This window comes from Crassostrea angulata, chromosome 1 (assembly GCF_025612915.1).
Source record: "Crassostrea angulata isolate pt1a10 chromosome 1, ASM2561291v2, whole genome shotgun sequence".
In the NCBI taxonomy this organism is placed as follows: Eukaryota; Metazoa; Mollusca; class Bivalvia; order Ostreida; family Ostreidae; genus Magallana; species Magallana angulata.
The window spans coordinates 25420198-25441626 of NC_069111.1; the positions used below are offsets into that span (position 1 = coordinate 25420198).

General features: G+C 34.6%; 2 protein-coding genes and 1 pseudogene across 5 annotated transcripts in view; 1 reads left to right on the plus strand and 2 right to left on the minus strand.

Annotated features, from left to right (window-relative positions):
• The window catches only part of LOC128172764 (phosphatidylinositol 4-phosphate 3-kinase C2 domain-containing subunit alpha-like), a 58356-nt gene extending 53472 nt beyond the window's left edge, over positions 1–4884 (minus strand). For 3 of the 4 annotated variants that reach the window (XM_052838528.1, XM_052838519.1, XM_052838534.1), the window contains exons 1-2: positions 4787–4884; positions 3211–3343 (exon numbers count right to left, since the gene is read on the minus strand). In XM_052838528.1, the coding sequence (XP_052694488.1) occupies positions 3211–3314 (104 nt within the window). In that variant the 5' untranslated portion in view covers positions 3315–3343; positions 4787–4884. Of the gene's footprint in view, positions 1–3210; positions 3344–3871; positions 4746–4786 lie in introns of those variants that run through there. The other variant, XM_052838523.1, reaches the window with a different exon arrangement.
• Positions 4885–12832: 7948 nt separating this feature from the next.
• LOC128160385 (uncharacterized) lies at positions 12833–15779 on the minus strand. The gene is made up of 3 exons (XM_052823699.1): positions 15655–15779; positions 14477–14605; positions 12833–14075 (listed from the first exon to the last, which is right to left on the minus strand). The coding sequence occupies exons 2-3, from the start codon at positions 14589–14591 to the stop codon at positions 12943–12945; spliced, it is 1248 nt and encodes a 415-aa protein (XP_052679659.1). The 5' UTR covers positions 14592–14605; positions 15655–15779; the 3' UTR covers positions 12833–12942.
• Positions 15780–15811: 32 nt separating this feature from the next.
• On the plus strand, positions 15812–19724 carry LOC128160375 (uncharacterized; annotated as a pseudogene).
• Positions 19725–21429: the final 1705 nt, after the last annotated feature.

Sequence of the window (21429 nt, forward strand, 5' to 3'; positions counted from 1 at the left end):
ATACATTTTCCTCTCCATATGATGTGCACATGCATGGTGCATGACTTTGAGAAGTAGATATATTCTCTATGTTCTATATACAATTAAAATTAAGGGCCCTATTGAAAATAAGCTTGAATCTTGAAGCTTTCATGGGTTATCCTGGTATCATATTTCATATTAATATTATGTCCCTCAATCACCATTTCTTTCAAAATAGAACCATCTATTACCGGTACTGATGCAATCTATACATGTACAAAATGTATCAGTATATCTATATGTATGATGACATTTATACCAAAAAAATGATAGATTAATCTATCTATCTATGCAATCGACATAATTATATCCAGGTTTTATTTTCATCCTTGTCAAACTGAGTGCTTCAATACATGACTATAATTATCACTATCGATATCTGCTAAAAAATATTGAGTGAGGCATACCACCATCAGATGAATACATGTATCAACACAGTACTTACTGGTTTATGGACTTTAGTCCATCTTAAATAGTCCATCTGTTAAACTTGGTTCTTGTACTATCACTGGGCATCACAGGAAAAGGAGTGTCATATGAGGGGTTTATTTTGACTATTTAAAATCAAATTTTGCCTTCACTGCATTTTCCCTATGTAGTTCACTTAATGCAATCGATCATTGCTCAGGTTATTTATAATCATTTTCATCCAAATGGAAACTTATTATTTTATTCTTCCTTGAATCTTTGAATAGCACAGCTCATCATACTTAAATGATACCGGTATTAGGATGTAGTTCCCTCTATGTTAAGAGTGCATGTGAATGAAGAGTCAATTGAAATTACATGTTAGATTACTGGGGCCAACTTGGGTGTAATAAAGAGCAAAATTGAAAAAAATCTTTATTTTTAAACAATTATCTGATAAGATTCTTAGACGTCTGTTGTCTTGTTATTTTTAAAGGCCATCTCAAAATAAGTGATCTACTATTTAAAATAGGAAATTGCATTTTTTTGCACTTCAAAGCATATAATTGGGTTACAATTATATGCAATTTTTCTTAAATAGTAATATTTTGTAATTTCATAATTATTCTTCCATATGTGTAAGAAATTTTACCATCTGGTTTAATAAAGATATCAAAATGCACCCAATTTCCATAATTTTATAGAGCTATAGATTTATGAAAAGAAAAAAAAAAAAGGCCCATAGGCCACATTGCTCACCTGAACAACAGTTCCTTGTAACATTCTATTTTGAGCATATGCTATTTCCATTTTAAACTTTAAACCCCTTTCTGAGGCTCCAGTGTTGGTTCATGGTTTATGGTTGGCTTTAACAATTTTGAATCTACACTATTTGAGGATCCTTGCATAGTAATCTTGCAAACTGTAATGCTGTAGTTCTTGAGAAGAAATTCTTTAAACATTTTTCCATACATATTTCTATGTTAAACTTTGAACCTCTCTTGAGGCCCCAGTATTAGTCTGGTGGTAACAGCTTTATTAATAATTTAGAGTTATATTGTATTAGTTAAAGATACATGCAAAGTAATCTCACATATTGTAACATTGTATGGTAATTCTCCACAAGAAGACTTTTACACATTTTCCCTCTATATTTCTATGTTGAACTTTGAACCCCTTCAAGGGCCCCAGTATTAGATAGAGGGTCACAGCTTTTATAGTTTAGAATCTACACTATTTTAGGATGCTTACTTAGTAATCTGATTGAAGCATTGTAGTTCACAAGAAGAAGATTTTTGAACATTTGTCCTTTTTACTTCTATGTTAAATTTTGAACCCCTCTTGGGGCTACAGTATTAGTCTGGGGGTCACAATTTCACCAATTAAGAATCTATAATAGTCATGGATGCTTGCATAGTAATCCCACAAACTGTTGCACTTAGTTCTTGAAAAGAAGATTTTCAAACATGTTCCGTTATATTTCTATTTTAACCTTGAACCCCGCCTGGGGCCCCAGTATTAGTCTGGGGGTCATGGCTTCCACAGTTTGAATCCTCACAAATTGAGGATGCTTGATTAATAATCTCAAAAACTGTAGCATTTTAATTCGGTTTGTTTTAAGAAGTTGAAGCGTTTTTATCTAACATAAAAGATCAGTGTGTAGTTCTTATTTTTCTCTCTCTCCATCTCTCTTTCTCCCCTCTTCGTGCATTCTTGGGGGTCACGATTTTCACAATTCAGAATCTACAATTAAGGAGTATGCATAGTAATATCCAAAACTGTTGCATTGTAGTTCCTAAGAAGATTTTCAAAACATGTTTCCTATATTTGTTAAACTTCGAACCCCACATGGGGCCCCAGTTTTTTTCCTGGGGTCACGATTTTTACCACTTAGAATTTTCAATATATTACAAGCTTTTGTGTAAATATTGGCATTTCTGGTGCAGTAGTTCTTCAGAAGAAGATTTTTTTACATTTTTCCTACGTATTTCTATGTTAAATTTTGAATCCTGCCTGGGGCCCCAGTTTTGGTTCTGGGGTCACAATTTTTACAATTTAGAATCTTCACTATTGATATAAGCTTTAATGTAATTATTGGCATTTCTAGTGCAGTGGTTCTTAAGAAGATTTTATAAAATTTCCTATGTATTTCTATGTTAAACTTTGAACCCTGTCTGGGGCCCCAGTTTTAGTCCAGGGGTCACGATTCTTAATTAAATTTTGACAGTGGTTTTAGAGAAGAAGTAAAAAATGTGAATAGTTTCCTGACGGATGGACGGACAGACGGACGAAGGACAACAGGTGATCAGAAAAACTCACTTAAACCTTTGGTTCAAGTGAGCTAAAAAGGAAGAAAAATAACTCGAAAAGTTTACAAACTTCTGTGGGTAAAAATCCTGACGCTTACACTTTCTACTTTTTATTTTGTGTCAATATTTTATGACCTACTCCTGCAAAGCTTTAGTTAACAGGATTTCAGGATTTATAACATAAAAGCACAATGACAATGCTCACCAATCGGCCAAACAAGAAATCGTGATTTAAAAAAAAAAAAAAAATTTTCTTTAATAAAAATCAACAACAAAATTTTACCAGTTAAATATTTGTGTTCAATTCCGCATATGATATGAAAACAATTATTTAATTTGGTATGATACACTGACAATATTTACGAGAATATGCAAAAATCATATGCAATAACAACCAAAGTTGGCCACCTTTATTAATTAACCCTCACTAACATCAACAGATGACTTGAATCCTTGAGTTCTACAAGCTTACCTCTGATTATTTGGTTGAAGTGGGGCTCGAATGCCTTGTGTTTGGCCCTGGATCTGTTGAGGGTACCCAGTGCTATATGGCCCTGTGGGAGGGTTATACTGCATTCTGAAAATCTCAAATTAACCGCCTAAAACTGAAACACATAGAAAATATCCATCAGTTTGTCTTCATTTAAACAAAGTTTGTTAGCATTTGTGTGCATATTCCTTTTTTAAAAGTTGTTTAGAGAGTAAATAAAAGAACAGCCACATATGGACACAGGATCCATATCCTTGCAAGTAGTCTGATGTCTTGATATTTTTTTATTCATAGTTGTGGTTGTTTATGTAAGAGTCTTGAAATTTAAACGTAATGATACTAATCACAAATTTGTATCATGATTTGACATGTAACAAAACATCCAAGTGATAGATTCTTAAAACTTTTACCGTAATTCAATGGGTTCATTTAGCATAAAAAAGCACTTTATTGTTAATGACATATAAAAAGATATGATTGAGGTCATATTCTAAGGAAACATATTGTACATATTGCCGTATATACTTGCAATGGTTTACTGTTGTGATTACAAAAGATTGACAAATAGAAGTGTCTGCTGTTTAGCTCAATGATTCTGACTCTGTCTACATGCCACACCGTTTACAAATATGTAATTACTTACATGTACTGGTCAAGCTAAGACCAATCAATTCTGGCCAAGGACCATTTTTTGCCAGCACAATAGTTCCATCATTTTTCGTATATATTTTAATGAGTTGATAAGATGACATAACAAATGGTACAATGGTAACAATCAAATCAATTAATTAATTTGAAGAAAAAAAACAAACGCTTGCTTTTCCGGTGATTATTTTTAGGGACTTGTCAACACTCGAACGTCACAGCTACTAGCAAAGCACATCAGTATATTCAAAAGTCGGCATAATAATAATAGTGTTGTGTTGTGCATGTACTATGCCTAAATAGTAGTCAGGGTTTGATACATAGAGCACTCGCCTCCGGCTCAACACAACACTATTATATAATTATAGATACATTAATTAAAACGTACTTAATGATCTATATATATAGCCCTGTATATTGGGGCCAATGGTGCTTGGGTCATCATCAAGATATATATGTGGTATGTATATATGTGTGTGTCTCCTGACTAGTGTTTTTTAAATCGACATTCTGAAAATATGTTTCTTTCAAGTTTATTCTAACGTTACTTCATTTATTTTGATCATGTGTCACACTCAGGTCTAAACTTACTTTCACTTTCAGCCAAGCAACGTTATGGAATATGGTGTTTTCGTCATACTTAACTTTAAGTTTGTCTTAACTTCTCAGTTTCTCATAATTGCAATTTCAAATGTCACTGAGCATGGGCATCAGTTTACGTCGTAGTATTTTAAAATCCTACCGACTACCAAAGGCTTTATTAATAATAAATAACAATTGTAACGTTACATGTAGATAAAATTAAATGTAATCTGGACTGACTGGAGTATTAACTCTGAGCACCTTTAAGCTAACTATTAAATCTAACTCAAAATTATAAACTTCTTCTACTACTAAACACAATTTTGTTTACCGTTAGGCCTATATATAATCCTCACAAAAACATCAGATTATCCTTACGTTTACTTTTGACATATCGTGCAGGATACTAAAACTACCCACTTCCGCCCTTTTCTGTTACGCCATTTTGTAAACAAGTTAAAATACTTATTTATTTTAAACCACGTGTATTGTACCTGTTTAAATCAGACACAAAGTTGGTATACTAATAATTTTATGAAGCTATCGGTGCACTATCACAATATTTTTTTTGGTAAAATAAATGTCGTAAACTATTCGCGGTAATAGTAAAGGCGCGAAAATTTGAATCCATATTTTGCAACCTTGTAAATATTCAGGACTTCATATTACAGTAAGGTTCTAGAACAATCACAAACTTATCCTTTGAAAGAGACTCACTGGCCACACTGCTCACCAAAGATCCCTTAATTTCTATAGATAAACTTAACACAAACTCACGGTACATAGGCGTCGGAACCGGGGGGGGGGGGGGGGCTTAGCCCCCCCCCCTTTTTTTTTTTTGCAAAGTTAGACCTAACCATTAGGCACAAAGCATCATAGAGGGTTCAGCCCCCCCTCCCCAAATTTTACTCGCAGGAGAGATAATTGTTACTAAATACCATTTACCTTGAAAAGGTATCCCCAAGTACCCAAACTCCGTCACCATAAGCAGAAAACGTCCCGCGTTTCTCTGTAAATTATTTTTTGTGGTTTTTATCATTTGCAATCACTAAATATAATCTGAAACAATATCATTTATAAAATTATTAACAAAAATATTTTTATTTTATTCAAATAAGCCCTCTGAATACGACGTTTATCACGCGTGCTTATTATATCTTATGAACCTAACTCCGTCACCCACATGCTCTATGATATGGCAGGGAATGAAGACACATTAACAATTTAGTTAAAATTCCATTTGTATCTAGTCCAAGTTATAATAAGTAAAAATGGTGCATACAATTTAATTGTATTTAATTTCACCGAAATGAAATGATCGCCAGAATAAAATATGGGTCCATGTAACAACAATCACAATGGCCTTTTCAGAATGTATGGATGCCGTTCGATTTATGTCCTTACTTATTTCAAATATCTTATATCAGTAATTAATATATTACTTATTATATTATTTATTTATTTCATTTTTAGAAATGTATCATATTCTAAATAACGATATACCGGATATATCTATACCCTGTATAAGGCAAAAGTTACGGCATGAGCGATTTGACGTTATCATCAAGAAAAGTGCATAAAGGCTATTGCGGATTGAAAAAAATGTGTATTACCGTAATCAAAAATGTATTACATGTGATATGTTTCATCTTGACATCTCTAAAAATGGCTGACCAACGTAAATGATCGAATGGGCCCGCATGTCAGAAATATCGATAATTTAGTGCACCCGTGAAAAAGTTTTAGCTGATTTCACACAATTATTGGTGCATAAAATGAACAAGGTTTAATTCTGTTATTTTTTGACACATTCTTAAATTTAACCGTTGCAAATTGTTGACATTTGATTAAAGATTTTTGACATGTAAAAAATGACGTCATAATCGTACTTGATTTCAAACGGCGAGGAGTTTCCCGAAAGTGACGGAGTTAGGGTAGTGACGGAGTTAGGGGGCTATGCGATATATTAGCCCCCTTCGCTACCTTCATATCTCGAATGAATCCCCAAATAAAGCATTTTATTGTTTATATTAACATCTTTCTTTTAGCTAATTAATAAATTGATTATGAAAAGTAAGTAAAATTCACTAAATTACTGTTAATGTGCATAAGTATGTTAGCTAAAAGAAACAGCGAAATCGTCTCCTGTCAGACTTTGAGTCTGACATCATCATGATTATTTCGTGCAGTCAGATTTTTTTAGGTCACTATATATTTCGACCAATTAATAAACAGGGCTTGTCAATTTCAGTCCTGTCATTTTCTTGTCAGCTTCAGCCGCTGTAAATTTCGACCAATCGATAGACGGGGCGTACTGTAGATTTCAGTCTGGCTGTTTCTATACTCCTTTGAATGGCAAATGTGCGTGGTCTGGTGATGTCATCACAGTTCATGGATTGTTCATGGATATCAATATGTTTTACGGTGCAACCTTTGGGCGGGCGAGCGCAGCTTATGATTACTAAGTAACTAGTATACATATAATGATACGTATCACTATAATAAATTAATTTAAAAATTGTATGGTTTGACAAATGATGCAAGAAAGTACAAAAATTCGAATATAAATTAAATACAACATGTCTTCTTTTCATTATTCATAATTTTTACGCTGCAGTATATGTGCAATACTTCGAGTTTTTATTGATTTATGGCTTTGTGAGTGCTGGAGAACTAGTTTAAATTAATTAATCAGCTGACCATCACAGCTAGGTGTCTATTGTATATTTTGGCCAATGTTAATTTCTTTTTGTCTGTTGTTTTTGGCCTTTTCAAAGAGAGAGAGAGAGAGAGGGAGGAGGGGGGCTCCAATCCTTGTAACCACCTCGGTATCCGCCATTGGGATTTTTACAGATGTAAATTTTGGGCTTTATTGGATTTGACCACGCTCCGACAAAAATTATCACCTCATAATACTCAAAGAACGATTCCTTATTTCTTATTAAGGACTTTTCTGACAATCTAAATGAACGATACAAACAGTTATTTTAGGAGATTTCTATGTGTCTTCACTGAAAACGTTAAGTACCCAAGAAATAGAAACTGATCGATAAATATCACTTGAGTGTTGATATATTTTGAACGATTCAAACCACGTATGATACACAAAGTACATTTTACATTCGAGGGTCAATCCAAAAAATGGCTGTCTAGTGTCTATCATATATTTTCATAAAAGTCATCAGTTTACAGTAAAGAAAACCCTGAACGTCAGATGACGTTACTTATTCATTTTACCAAATATTTACAGATATTCTACTCTCTCTCTCTCTCTCTCTCTCTCTCTCTCTCTCTCTCTCTCTCTCTCTCCTCTCTCTCTCTCGGAATGTTTGATGTCCAAAATACAATTACCACCACCCCACAAAATGACCATTAAACACAAATTGATCATGTTCATATACTAGCAGAAAAAAGAAACTGTGCATTATTTAATATATGAAAAAACATTTAAAAATTACAATGAACAAATTTTATTTTTTGTAATACAGTTAACACTTGTATTCGTAACAACATCTCACAACACATTAATATCAATGTCGAATAACGTCAATTTCAGCACACTCGAAAGTCACTGTTATTTGAAATACGTGTGACCACCATTTGCGTTCACGCATGCTTGACAGCGACGCCTCATTGATGCCACTAAAGTGTTCAGAAATACTTGAGAGATGTTGTTACAGATGTTGGTTAAAGCCTGGCCTAAATCAGCCAATGTCACTGGCTGATTTGGTAAACGGCGTAAACGTCTTTCCATTTCATCCCAGACGTGCTCGATCGGCGACAAATCGGGGGAAACGGCTGGCCAAGGCAAGACATCGACATTCTGTTGAACAAACAAGTCCCTGACTACACGTGCAACGTGTGGCCTTGCGTTGTCTTGCTACAGAGTGATGTGATTTTGATGTCTTTGTATGAAGGGTATCAACGTGTGGCCTTGCGTTGTCTTGCTGCAGAGTGATGTGATTTTGATGTCTCTGTATGAAGGGTATCACATGACGCTGAATAATTTCATCTCGATAGTGCACGCCGGTGAGATTTCCATTGACAATTTGTAGAGGGGTCCTTCCACGCTCTGATATTCCACCCCACACCATAACGCTACCTCCACCAAATTGTCGACGTTGCACAACACAAGCGTCCTGGTAACGCTCTCCAACGAGACGATACACCCTACAACGGCCGTCACTGCTATCTAAATGAAATCTGGATTCATCAGTGAACAGAATATTGGCACAGTCCTGTATTCTGAATCGCAGATGTCGTGTGCACCACGCTAGTCTGCAGGCGATACGATGACGTTAAAGCAGTACTGGGCGCACCGCTGGACGTCTTGGTCTGATGTTTTGCTCGCGCAGACGATTACGCACAGCTCTTGGACTAATTGGTCGAAGCCCTGGAATGCTACGGGCAGTCAAACTTGCTGTCTGGAAACGATTTCTTAGATGCACAAGTCTAATGTGGTTGTCCTGTTGACGTGACGTCACACGAGGTCGCCCAGAGCGCGGTCGATCCTGAGTGTTGCCAGATTGTTAAAAACGTCTCCATAATGACTGGATGGTGTTCCGATGAACTCCAAAGTGTCTTGCTACAGTATTTTGTGCCATTCCAGCTTGCAGCATCCCAACAGCACGGTTACGTTGGTTTTCGTTGAGTCGTAGCATGACATAGGGGTAAATTTTGTTGAAACTAAAGTGATTTCCTTAACAAAAAAAAGTTTAAACAAATCCTTAACAGTTCTTATTCCAAACAGTATTGGACCGTAACACTCGTGCGTACAAATTCTTCAATAAACAACAGATGCTCACTAACCATGAAAAAGTCCGTGCACCCGGTTGTTTAAATTTTATAAATACAAACAATAGATAGAGAAAAATGATACTAAATTTTATAATGCACAGTTTCTTTTTTCCGCTAGTACATTGTATAGTTTTTATCGGCTTTTTCTTAAAGGTAAATCCATACAGTTTGTACTTCTCGTTGCGCTGTGACGTCCGGCGACGTCAACGTTTTTAGTTCATTTAAAGGGGGACTATCTGTCTTTAGTAACTGATTTTTGTTCAACAAAACACAAATAATACTGAAATCCCAAATTAAGTATTGTCATGATATTCTATGTACCAAATGCTTAATTTAGAGATATTACTTTCGACATTAAATGGTTTATTGTTGACATAATATGTACAGGGATTTTATTTGCCCGTGTTATTTTCGCCCTTTTACACTTGCAAACGGCTTCGTCCAGTCTTGAATTCGTCCAGATACAGTAATGCTAAAAGAGATATATAATTTGAGACATTGAAATTCGCCAGTCTTTAATTCGCACACCGACAACGAGAGTGAAAGGGGCAAACAAAAAAACGGGGGAGGGGGGAGGGGGCGAACATTTCCCTGCATACTGTCATAACAAATTTTGACTGTGTGCCGTGACACCATTTGTGCAGTATTAGATTCTACAAAAATTCTTAGAAATGAATGAATATATCAACTTTTTTGATTTCAAATTGTTTGAAACTATTGTTAAATTATGTCTACCAGATTTTAGTAATGATATGATGTTAAGTAAATAGCTAGGGTAAAAGTCTTCGTATTTTTTGACTGACCCTCGTATAGTATATCTAGATTTAATTTACCTTGATATCTACAAAACGTGTTCCGAACAAACCATGGCCAGGACCAAACATAGGTAATGACAGATTACAAAGCTCACCGAGACCAGGCATCACCCTTATGAGGTATCACCCTTATGAGACCACCTTTATCATATCATATGAAAATCATACTTTATGATCTTGGATATTCATGAATACGGTTTTGACAAATTATCGTATATCATATATTAAAAAATTGTATGATAATCATATGTTCATTTCATACGGTATTATAAGATACAATGTTTATCGATACAATAATATAAAATACGATATTGCATCCTGAGATACTTACAGTATTTATCATATAGTACTAACAATATAAAACTGTACTAAACAATGATGCAATATGATATTGTAACATATGATATGACATTGTATCGTGTTATACATCATTGTATTATATCACATAATTCAATATTATATCACATAATACATCCCAATATTGTAACATATGATATAAGTTTGAATAATATATTACAATATCATATTATACATTATCATGTGATATAATTATTTGTTATATTCAGTAGTACTATATTCTCACATATAACTCTATATAAACGAATAGTCAATAATTGTAATATAAGCTCGTCCGAAAAATATTGACCGGTCAATATATTTTTGATATTGACCGACTAGGAATAATATCTGGCCCCGGTATGGAGGGTAATCGTGTTCAAAAATCCAGACATGTAAACTTGTAAATCCGAATATGTAATCGTGTTAGTGTGTAAGTCTGAGTATGAATATGTGTAATTCTAATCGTGTAACCTATAAAACTCAGGGATGAATACTTTAGAGTTGATTCCGCAGGCCTTCAGTCTAATTTTTCCTACAGATGCTAATTGCAGCTGTACAATTACCCTCCATAGCCCCGGGGCCATTAAACTTAGACGAGCTCACTTTTGATCTGTCTCACTTTTCCACTATATGTTCCTTTTGTAAAAGTCGGGCAATATTTCGTCCCTCGGGGGCTAATATAATCAATGTTGCCCTCAACCTCAGTCAATATTTGTATAATATCGTATCATATAATACAATATATACATATATTTTTAAATTTATATTGCAATATCATATGAAACAATATCATGTGATAAAATAATCTATAACACAATATCATATTATACAATATCATATCATATTAATATAAAATATTATAAATCATCATGATATAATATCATAATGTACAAAAATTTTATACAATATCATAAAGTATCATATAAATTTTTACAATATAATATATATGATATAATATTGTATCATATAAAACAATAGTGTATCATATCATACAATAATATATCATAGGAATCATGTTATATCATTTTAACAACAAACACATCTATGAAGAAGGTTTGAGTGAGGTAAGAAATTTTTAAGCATCTTTAATAATGGAGATCAGGCTCTACATCTGAAGCTACCTCTGCGATTCATTTATTTTATAGTGAAATCAACCATGCAAGTTTGAAATAGTACTATTATCTATAAAACCTGTGGCCTGTTCCAAAAAAACTAAACCTCATTCAGCATTCGAAACCTATGGCTCAGATTCAGCATTAATGCCTGTCAGGTGCATCAGTATCCATGCAAGTTTGGTAAAGTTAGGACCAGTAATAATTAGGATATAATCATTTCAGAGGCCACCTGCTCCAAAAACTTCAACCAGCTCCAAAAACCTTAATCTCCTCCACCATCCGAAACACATGGCTCTGATTCAGCATTCAAGCCTGTCTGGTGCATCAGTATTATATGCCGCATCATCCTTATAAGTTTGGTGAAGTTAGGACCAGTAGTAACTTAGATATTGCTATCAAAGGGCACCTGCACCAAAAACTTTAACCTGCTCCAAAAACCTTAGCCTCCTCCAGCACATGGCTCAGTGGTCATGGGCGTTAGGCCAGTAACCGAAAGGTCGCTGGTTCAAACCCCGCTGTGGTCACTTGATGTGTGTTGTGCACTTAGACAAGGCACATTATCTACATTGTCTCAGTCCACCCAGCTGAAAATGGGTACCGGCTTACGCTGGGGGTTAACCTGCGATGGACTGGTGTCCCATCCAGGAGGAGTCTATGACTCTCATCTGCTTAGCACCATTGAAACCGGGGATAAGCACCGGCCTTATGTGCCTGCATGGCACGGAGAAGGATTTAACTTAACTTAACCTCCAGCATCTGAAAATCATGGCCCAGATTCAGCATCCAAGTCTTTCAAGTCCATAACTAGGTCCAGATGCATCATTTATGCAAGTTTGTTGAAGATAAATCAGTAATAACATATATACAAGACCTGCAACAAAAACTTTAACCAGGTCCGGACGCCGACGCCGGGGGTATAGCATAAGCTCCCCCCGACTTCGTCTCGGTGAGCAAAAAATGATACTTTTTTAGAATCTTAATTTATATATTTCAATCATGTGCTTCTTTATTTATATCTATATATGTAAAAATACATTTGAATTTCTTTCATTTGACAAAAAATTGTACACAATAAACCATTGCATTACATACTATAAAGTATATTATTTTTGTTGAATCTTATTTTGTCTTCCTTAACTGTCTCTTGCCATTTAAAACACAATGAAATATATTACCGGTATTGTGGGTGTTACCCCTTTTACGGACCTTTCAACATTTACAATAGAATAAATTATAGCTTGTGATTAATGGCGCTCTCGGCTCATACACAGAACTTATTCATAAATTCCAATTATGCAATTGAACGAAATGGAGAGTAAATATATATTTATTATCAATTTAAATATATATATTGTTTGAATACCTACAAATGTGTTTCCTGGTCATTTTTATTTATGCAACACTATGTATGTACAATATTGTCATTTATTTAGGTATTCAGTAATGTACAAATCTCCCGTTCCTATGCCAATCCACAGCTGATTTTGTTTGTCAACAGCTGTTGATGTGACAAGAACAGGAAATCCGGTTTGTATTTCATGAGAACGCTCCAAACTTGGATCAGTCACAAAGATTTCAGACCTTAGACCAATTATAAGATTTCCAAAATTATCAAAGCATGCGGTCTTGGAATACGTATGATTGACATGAACCTTGTTAATTTCTTTCGACGAAACGGAAGCAGTTTCTAACGGAAATATAGCAAATCCATCAGTGGAAACAGCAACTATCCGACCAGGGTAAGAAATGATATGATTTATGTTAATCTTGTCTGGTTTTGTGTCTATAATCGTCTGAACTACGCCGTCCATGTTAAGTGTAATTATGAAGTCTTTCTTAGGTGTTCTGTGTCCTATGACGTATATCCTATCATCTTGGTACAATATTCCAAACAAATTTTTGGCGAACGAACACAGATTGGCAAACGTTCTTACATCCCCTGTTCTCTGCACCAATGTTATAATGGGTTGCGAGCCATACATGGTTCCCTGAGTCAACAACAGATCCCCAGATGGCAGGTAACAGGTGAACTGGCATCTATCGTCCAAACGTACAGTTTTGAGAACTTCACCTGAAGGTGTAAAAAGTTTCACTTGGCGATGCAAAGTATAATTGACCCATATCAGATTGTCATCACATACCGATATTCCTCCAATTGTTTTTAGGTAGGGGAGCGGATCGTCGCTTTCTGGTGGTGGGATGTGTCGTTTTACATCCACTTTCTTCAAAAATGATTCAGCAAAATTTGCTGCCGAGCGCGAGTTGTTCTGTGTTGTCCAAATTTCGCCAGTTTCTTTTCTTGAGTGTGGTTTAGTTTGCATTTGACATTTGTCTCCTCCTTCAACAATTGCATTGTCGTTCGTTATGGATATCTTGCTTTTACGCTTTCTCGAGACTCGTTTTGATGACTTGGATGACATCATTCTCCTGTCTTCTTTAGAACTAATCATAATAATATCTCTTTTATCCTTATTCTTGACTTCTGCTCTTGATTTGATTTCCGAATTGATGTCATTTCGCCTTTTTCGTTTATATGACGACGAAGGACAATCATCTAGAAGGTGAAAGCATAGACAAGTGTAATAACATACTGCATTCAAATTTTGAAAGAAGAAAAATCAAACAAAGTTCATATTTTACTAATTATGTTATGCAACATGTTCATTACATAATATTTCAGTCTCCCCAACAAGGACAAGTTTGGTGAATGTTAACTATTCATACGGTGTTGAATTTTATCAAGAATAAACCAGAATGCAAGTGGATCAAAGTCTGTTAATGTCAGTTACAATTGTACTTGCCAAGTACTGACCAACTATGTACTTACAAAAGGACAAAAGTAGTAGCAAAATGATAAGTAAACGTTTCTTTTAAAAAATGCACTAAACATTCACAATTTTTATTTCGAATTATTGTGAAAATAAAATTGCTTGCTTCCATCCTTTCTTTCAATACCTTGCCGACGCCTTTTCCGGAGACTGTATGACCCTTTGTTGTGTAGCGCTTTACCCTGAACCCTTTCACTTGCTGTAGTTGCTTTCACGCTGGTATACGTTTGACGTCGGTTCATTTCTGCTTTGATTTCTGATCCGAAATCAAAATATTTAAATTTTCAGAGTTTACACATACACGTACATATATAGGTCGAAGTCAGTGCAAATATATTTAAAACATTTTAAGGTGGTATGGGACATCTGTTGATATTAATGATGATTAAAGTACATTATAACTAAAATACTTTCACCGGTTTAGAATTTTCAAATTTTACGTCATTTAAGCAAAAAAACAAACAAACAAAAAAAAAAACAGCTTTTGAAAATATTTAGAGAAGTAAATAATGTAAAATCCTCAGTGGGATTCGAATTCATGACGTACAGATTCGTAGTAAACGCCCTAACCCAGTGCGCTATGCTGGTTTGGTGGCATAAGTGGGAAAGAAACTACTTATATAATTACACATCATTTTATTGTTTATTTCGATAAACAATACGTCACAACATGGAGGTGCCCCACACCACCTTAAAATCTCGCTGTTTAATTAAAGGTTCAAGTGAACACAAAAAGCTATACATTAAACGTTTTTGCTAATTCATAATTATTTTAGAACCATTTTAACAAGAGCTTGGACTTTGGGTAGTTGAGTCAAACTGCAATGTGACGTAGGCCTGTCTATTTCATTGTAGGCCTCTCAGGCATGGCTCTTTGAAATCAACACGATTTGTCTGGCTTTTGAGCAAAGACTACGCAATCGGTGTATATTTCACTTGAAACCTGCGTCATTTTAACTTGTTTTGACGCAAGAAATAGATCGTTACATCCTACTGAAAGTCCAAGGTCTTGTTAAAATGGTTCTAATATCATTATCTCTTCGTAAAAAGAGCATGTTTTCCTGAACAGGCACGTAGCATCACCCCCCCCCCCCCCCACCCTTTTTGGCGCAGAAAAGATTTTTCTTAAAATGGAATTAACATGGAATTGCCCCCCCCCCCCCCCACACACACTTTTATGGGACCATGTAAAAATTGAATTGAAAATAATAAAATAAACAGTGAAGCTGAAGATAAAAGAGCTATTATATGCTAGTATATATTTATATCATTAAGAGCATATCATAATAATTTCTTTTTCTTTACCTGCTTCCCGGTAGGTTCTCTTTGTTATAGACAAGTACTAACACGTATAGACTGTAGAAACACTTCGACAGAAAGAATAACCGCCATTGGATTTTACCTTTAAATGTCAACTATGTAAATACTCTCTTTAAGCGCATTTTAATTGGTTGCAGAATATCGTCAAACAACAGAGATTTTATTAAAGGCTGTACTATTTAGAGGAAATCTACACAACTGTTTGTTTCAAGCCTTGTCGGAACCCGAAACAAAGATGTTATAAATGCATACCTGAAGTCAAACATGCACTAACTTGAAAGGTAAGATATATAGAATTGTTAGATACATAGTACATCGACTGATACTTTGTTCATCGATTATTCTACACAAGTTTTAAAATATAGATTAACTTGGCGATTAAGATACATGCGCGGATCTATAGGGCACCAAATGCTCTGATGAAATCTTTACCGATTGTTGAAATCAATCAATATCGTACAGTGTGTGTGATATTCCCCAAGATTATATCTTCTTTTCCCATAATGTTTAAACTGGGGAAGATGAAAACCATTTCTGTTCCATATCCTCACCAATCAATAAACACCTATCAATCCGCTCTATTGCTTATTCGGTTAAATGTGACTTGTCTATCCATATATCAATAAACTTAAAGATTACTTCAGCGGGTTATTGTCTAAAAAAGAGAGGGGGGTGGCAAAACCTGAATCTTCCATAGCTGAAATCAAATAATACTTTTAGCAGTGCAACAATATCCGTATGATTTAGTTGTCATATTCTTGAGATGTTTAAAAAAAATGTGCTCATTGAATTTAGTTTTGTTTTATTCAGATTTACCAATTGACTCCAAGAGAATATTTTCCCGCTGGGTGCTTGTATCTTCAATATTTCTTCTTCAGATTGAGAGTAAAAATGGAGCTTTTGAGAGGTACTACCTCAATGCATTTTTTATGAACATTATGATATCCGAGAATCAAATCTTATGGGTAGTCGAACACTGTATCTTAGACTAAAAACTTAGATTAAAAATGTGTATCATATTACCCGTATACATTTATTTGTGCAATGAAAACACTACATTTCCTGTTAAATCAATAAACACCATGCAAATCTGTGATTTAAGTTGCATTTGAAATCCATACCAGCATTCATCTGCCCCCCCCCCCTGTCAAAATTAATTTTTTGATGAATGGAATCTTTCTAACGTTTTTCAGTTCATAGCATTACATTTTAAATTGCTGCAAAATACCTATAATATGTTAATATAAATCTCATTATCTATTATTGTTCTCTAATAAAAGTTGTTCTCATTTTTTCCCTTGAAATGATGTGGTTCACACATTGACAGACAACTCAGAGGATGATGGTCAAAGAACAGCTTCCAGGGCCCGGAAGTCGCAATCTGAGATCCTATATAATCTCCGGAAAAGGAAACGAAATAAAGAATGGGGTGAATTATTATGTGCTTTCATATATGTTCATGTGCATCAACTCAATGTATTTAGTAAAATTCATAGTTTCTAGAATACGTTAATTCGTTGACAGTGGGTTCTGTCAATTGATTTTGTAGCTAAATTAACTAAATATAGAAATCAACAAAATGTCAATCCTGCACGTACATTGAATAAAATTTTATGACGGACATTTTCAAAGGAAGTACATGTATTGAATAAAGTGTGTATATATTGAATGTCAGTTTTCATGATAATAAGTCTTATAGTGGCATATTTCATCAGAATTAAAAATATCTGCAACCAATACGTTACAAAAACAACAAATTGCATTTAATGATTTATATCATTATCCTTGGCCGGTTAATTCCAAAAGTGAATCCTCTTTCTAAGACATCAAACAAAACATAGTATGCTGAAATTGCTTTTTTAGATTGCGATTCGACAAATGCCATCACAAAGCGGCAACGAACTACTCAGGTACTTATTGGTGAGCAGAAAACGGCTACAAAACCAAAAACACCAATCAACAAAACAGCAGTAAGAAAACCAAAATGGAACCTGCCAAAAACGATTCAACCAAAAGCCACAAAGGGCAATAAACATTCCAAACAGAAACTTGCTAACAACAACCAAAAGGCAAATACAGTCATGGAAAGGAAGCAGAAGACAAAGAAATCAAAACTCTTAGACAAGAGTGATAACAACCAGAAAACGAAAACGCTCTCAACACAAAATGAAACAAAACTTTCACTGCGGCGAACAGCAGAGAAAAACAACAAGAGCACACCCTCAAAAGGAAAGCAAGAGAGTCAAAGGAATACAAGACGACATAGCCAAAAGAAAGACATTCGATTAGGACAGGATCAGGGAGGGATTGAGAAGAAAACAGTAGCACAACCCAGATCCACACGGACACGTAAGAGTAGAGGTTGTCAGTCCTCAAGAGAAAATAATAGTACACCAAAGACAGATCGTTTAGACAATAAGAAAACTCGGCGAAATCTGCATGACGATTTTGGGAATATGTTTTTGAAAAAAGTGGATGTAAAAACTCATATTCCTTTTGGAATGAGTAAACGCATAAATGGAATAAGTGTCACGCATGACAACCAGGTGTGGGTAAACTATCAAAATCATGTAAAATTGTTCAGTGCATCTGGAGACGAACTTAGATCGTTTGATTTGGAGTACTCTCCCGTATTTAATTGCTGTACACCAAATGGCGACCTCCTCGTAACACAGGGTTTCACTGCAAATTCCACAGTCCAATTGATTCCTCGAGAAGGAACAGGAAGGGTGTTTGCAGATCTTTCTTCATACGCCGATTCACTTTGTGGAATTTGTTATCAAGATGAAAAAATATGTCATAGGTAGTAAGGGTGAACTAACGCAGTTTTTCGTCCTAAGACTTGACATGGATGGTGAAGTTGAGGAAGTCTTTGAAACAACAGAATACAGGCACATGAACCATCTCATTTCTCATCATGGAAGAATCTTTGCCATGTGTACTTTCAAATTTGCTATGCTTCCATTAGATAACGGTAAAATTTCCCTTGAGGCTATCAATAGAGTGCATTTGAAAAACACTTATGCAGCTAGTGCCTCTGTTGACAACCTCGGAAATGTCATTGTGGCTTCTGTCTCAAAGATCTTCGTCATCAACCCAAGTCTAGAGCGCGTGTTCAAAGTAGATACTGATGTACAAGCGGTAATTTATGCCACAGCTGTCGATCAACATAACCAGCTCTGGATCGGAACGCATGACGGAAATCTATATATCGTAAAATATCTTCGATCATAATCTTGTTTATAGATTTATAGTGTTAATTAAATTAGTGCAGTTATGTATTATTATCGACCGCCAGTAGGGAATCGATTATACATGAATTTCGGAGAAACGATTTGTGAACCTGTTAACTAAAAAAAAATAATCAAAGGCCTGAAGGGCCATAATGGCTTACGGGTTTAATATGACTAAATTTACATGGATCGAGTATGATTTCCTCTATTTCTTACGGAAACTTTAGTTTATTTATAGCTCTATAGAAAGTAACTAGCTACATGTAATTCATAGATCTATAGAAACTAACAGGACCGATATCAACATGTCCCATTTGTTGATTGGTCGAACCTTAGTGATCGAAACAGACAGGATTGAAATCTAGACCACCATTGCTTTTAGGAAAATCATAGACTGCATAAAATAATAATGATGTCAGACTCAAACTCCATTATGAGACAATTTGTTTCTTTCTTTTATCCAACGACTGAAGTACATTAACTGTAAATTCATTCAACTATACAGGACACAAAACACTTAAAACCAACATGCTCTCAAATATCAGTATACCTGGTATTCCTACGCACTATGAACTTGCGCGAGAGTTGGTGCACGGTGCAACGTAACAGCGCCACAGCCAGCGCGAAATCACTGCGCGTAAAAATAATATAACCAAATGATGAAATGTACTGCATGTTATGTACTATAATTAATGAATTCTCATGAAATCTACACCAACAAGTATTATTCCATTTTATTTGTATTTCATAAATGTATATTTATTCATATTTTTCTGCTTTTTTTACCTACTACCTTCACAAGCTTTTATAAGATATATAGATTCACAAGGCAGTTCTTATTTTTTTCCCTCTGTATAAAGATATCATAAACTCTTTGGAGGGGGGGGGAAGAAACAGGCAGAACTATGCAATTACAGCAAACTTGTTTTGACACCAAATTTAATTAAAATTAATTACTGCACTGTAACTTTGCAGTCAGTCTCTCTTCACATGACATGTGTACACAGTCATTTTCAGAGGCATACTATACGATGTCTCTATATGTTTTAGTAATGTGACATCGCTTCTGTATATGACTTGCAATGCCAATCAAGCTTAACTGTATATTGTTTTCTTATTTGAGTACATTTGGTCTCAAGTTTCCAATATTTTTACGACAAATAAACAGTTCAATCATAGTACAACCAAGGTAACTCCATCGAGGGAACATTGTGCTATTTTTAGATCTTGGAAAATCCCCAACATTCGATAATGGCGGAGGTGTCAAAGAAAGCACATTATACATGTTATATTAAAACAAGTAGTAATTGCCCCTCTATTTATGCATTTATTACCGATTTATAATCCCAGTTTCAATATATCTCAATCATAAGTTCAGTTCTTTAACCGTTAAACACTTTCCCCCTTGCTGAGATCGATGTCGATCGAAGTTAGCGACGCTCTCTGCGGGTGCAAACGTTTTTATGAAGATTGAACGAAATAACGACAACTTTACATTTACTTATCACTGTTAGGATCTGAAATAAATGGGAAAAGATTTTTTGCTTATAATACATATAAGTATGCATAGCGGAAAGCATGACAGCACTGTGTGATGCATGGCGGGGGTCTATACCTCTATGCAAAACGGCCTAGGGAAAACACTGCAGTTAATATTCATTCGCGTTAGATTTTGAGTTTATTTAAATAAAGTCAATTCATATTGGTTACAATAACATAAGTGATAATAACATATGGAAAATATAATCTTGCTAAAGATATTTATTATGAACAACACAGTTAAGAATAGAACTATTTTTTGTCGCGCATGTTCAGATAACTGAACTCTTTGCCGTAAAGATTATCCGGCAACTAGATGGCCGTAAGCCATAATAAAAAGTATGATACATTTATATGAAAATTTTTGGTTTTTCTTAACAAAAGCTGCATATTTAGACACATAGTATTTTTCTCACGTGTCGAGAACGCAACGATCAGGTGGTTCTAGGGCGTAATCTAAAACAAAGACCGTCTTGATCGCGAATGTTGCATGTTTTACATCTTAACATAAGTTTCTCACCTTAAATTTACTGTCACAAATTATTTTACAAACGCTGTTTATGATTTCCTTTCCAAATCACGTTAAGTGATAAGAAAAACTACAGTATTATTATCTAATAGTATTTGTTTTAAATTTACATTTTAAAATAAAAACATTTAAATCATTGTTAAAGACATACAAGAAAATGATTGGACATGTTTAGCGAAAATATATCTGTAAATATATTTCGAATACTAGCTCAAACATTTTAAAGTTTTTAGTCAACAACAACTTTATTTTATTAATTTTATTTAAATTTAGGTTAAAAAAAACTCGAAAAAGAAGGGAGATAGGTGATGGTAAACTATAGGCATATTTAGCCATTTTCTTAGTTTTAAGGTGGCATGGGACTCATGTTTATATTAATGTGGATAAAGGTGCGTTATTATTAAAATACTTTCGATTTCGAATTTGAAAATTTTACAATATTTGATCAAAATTTCTTTT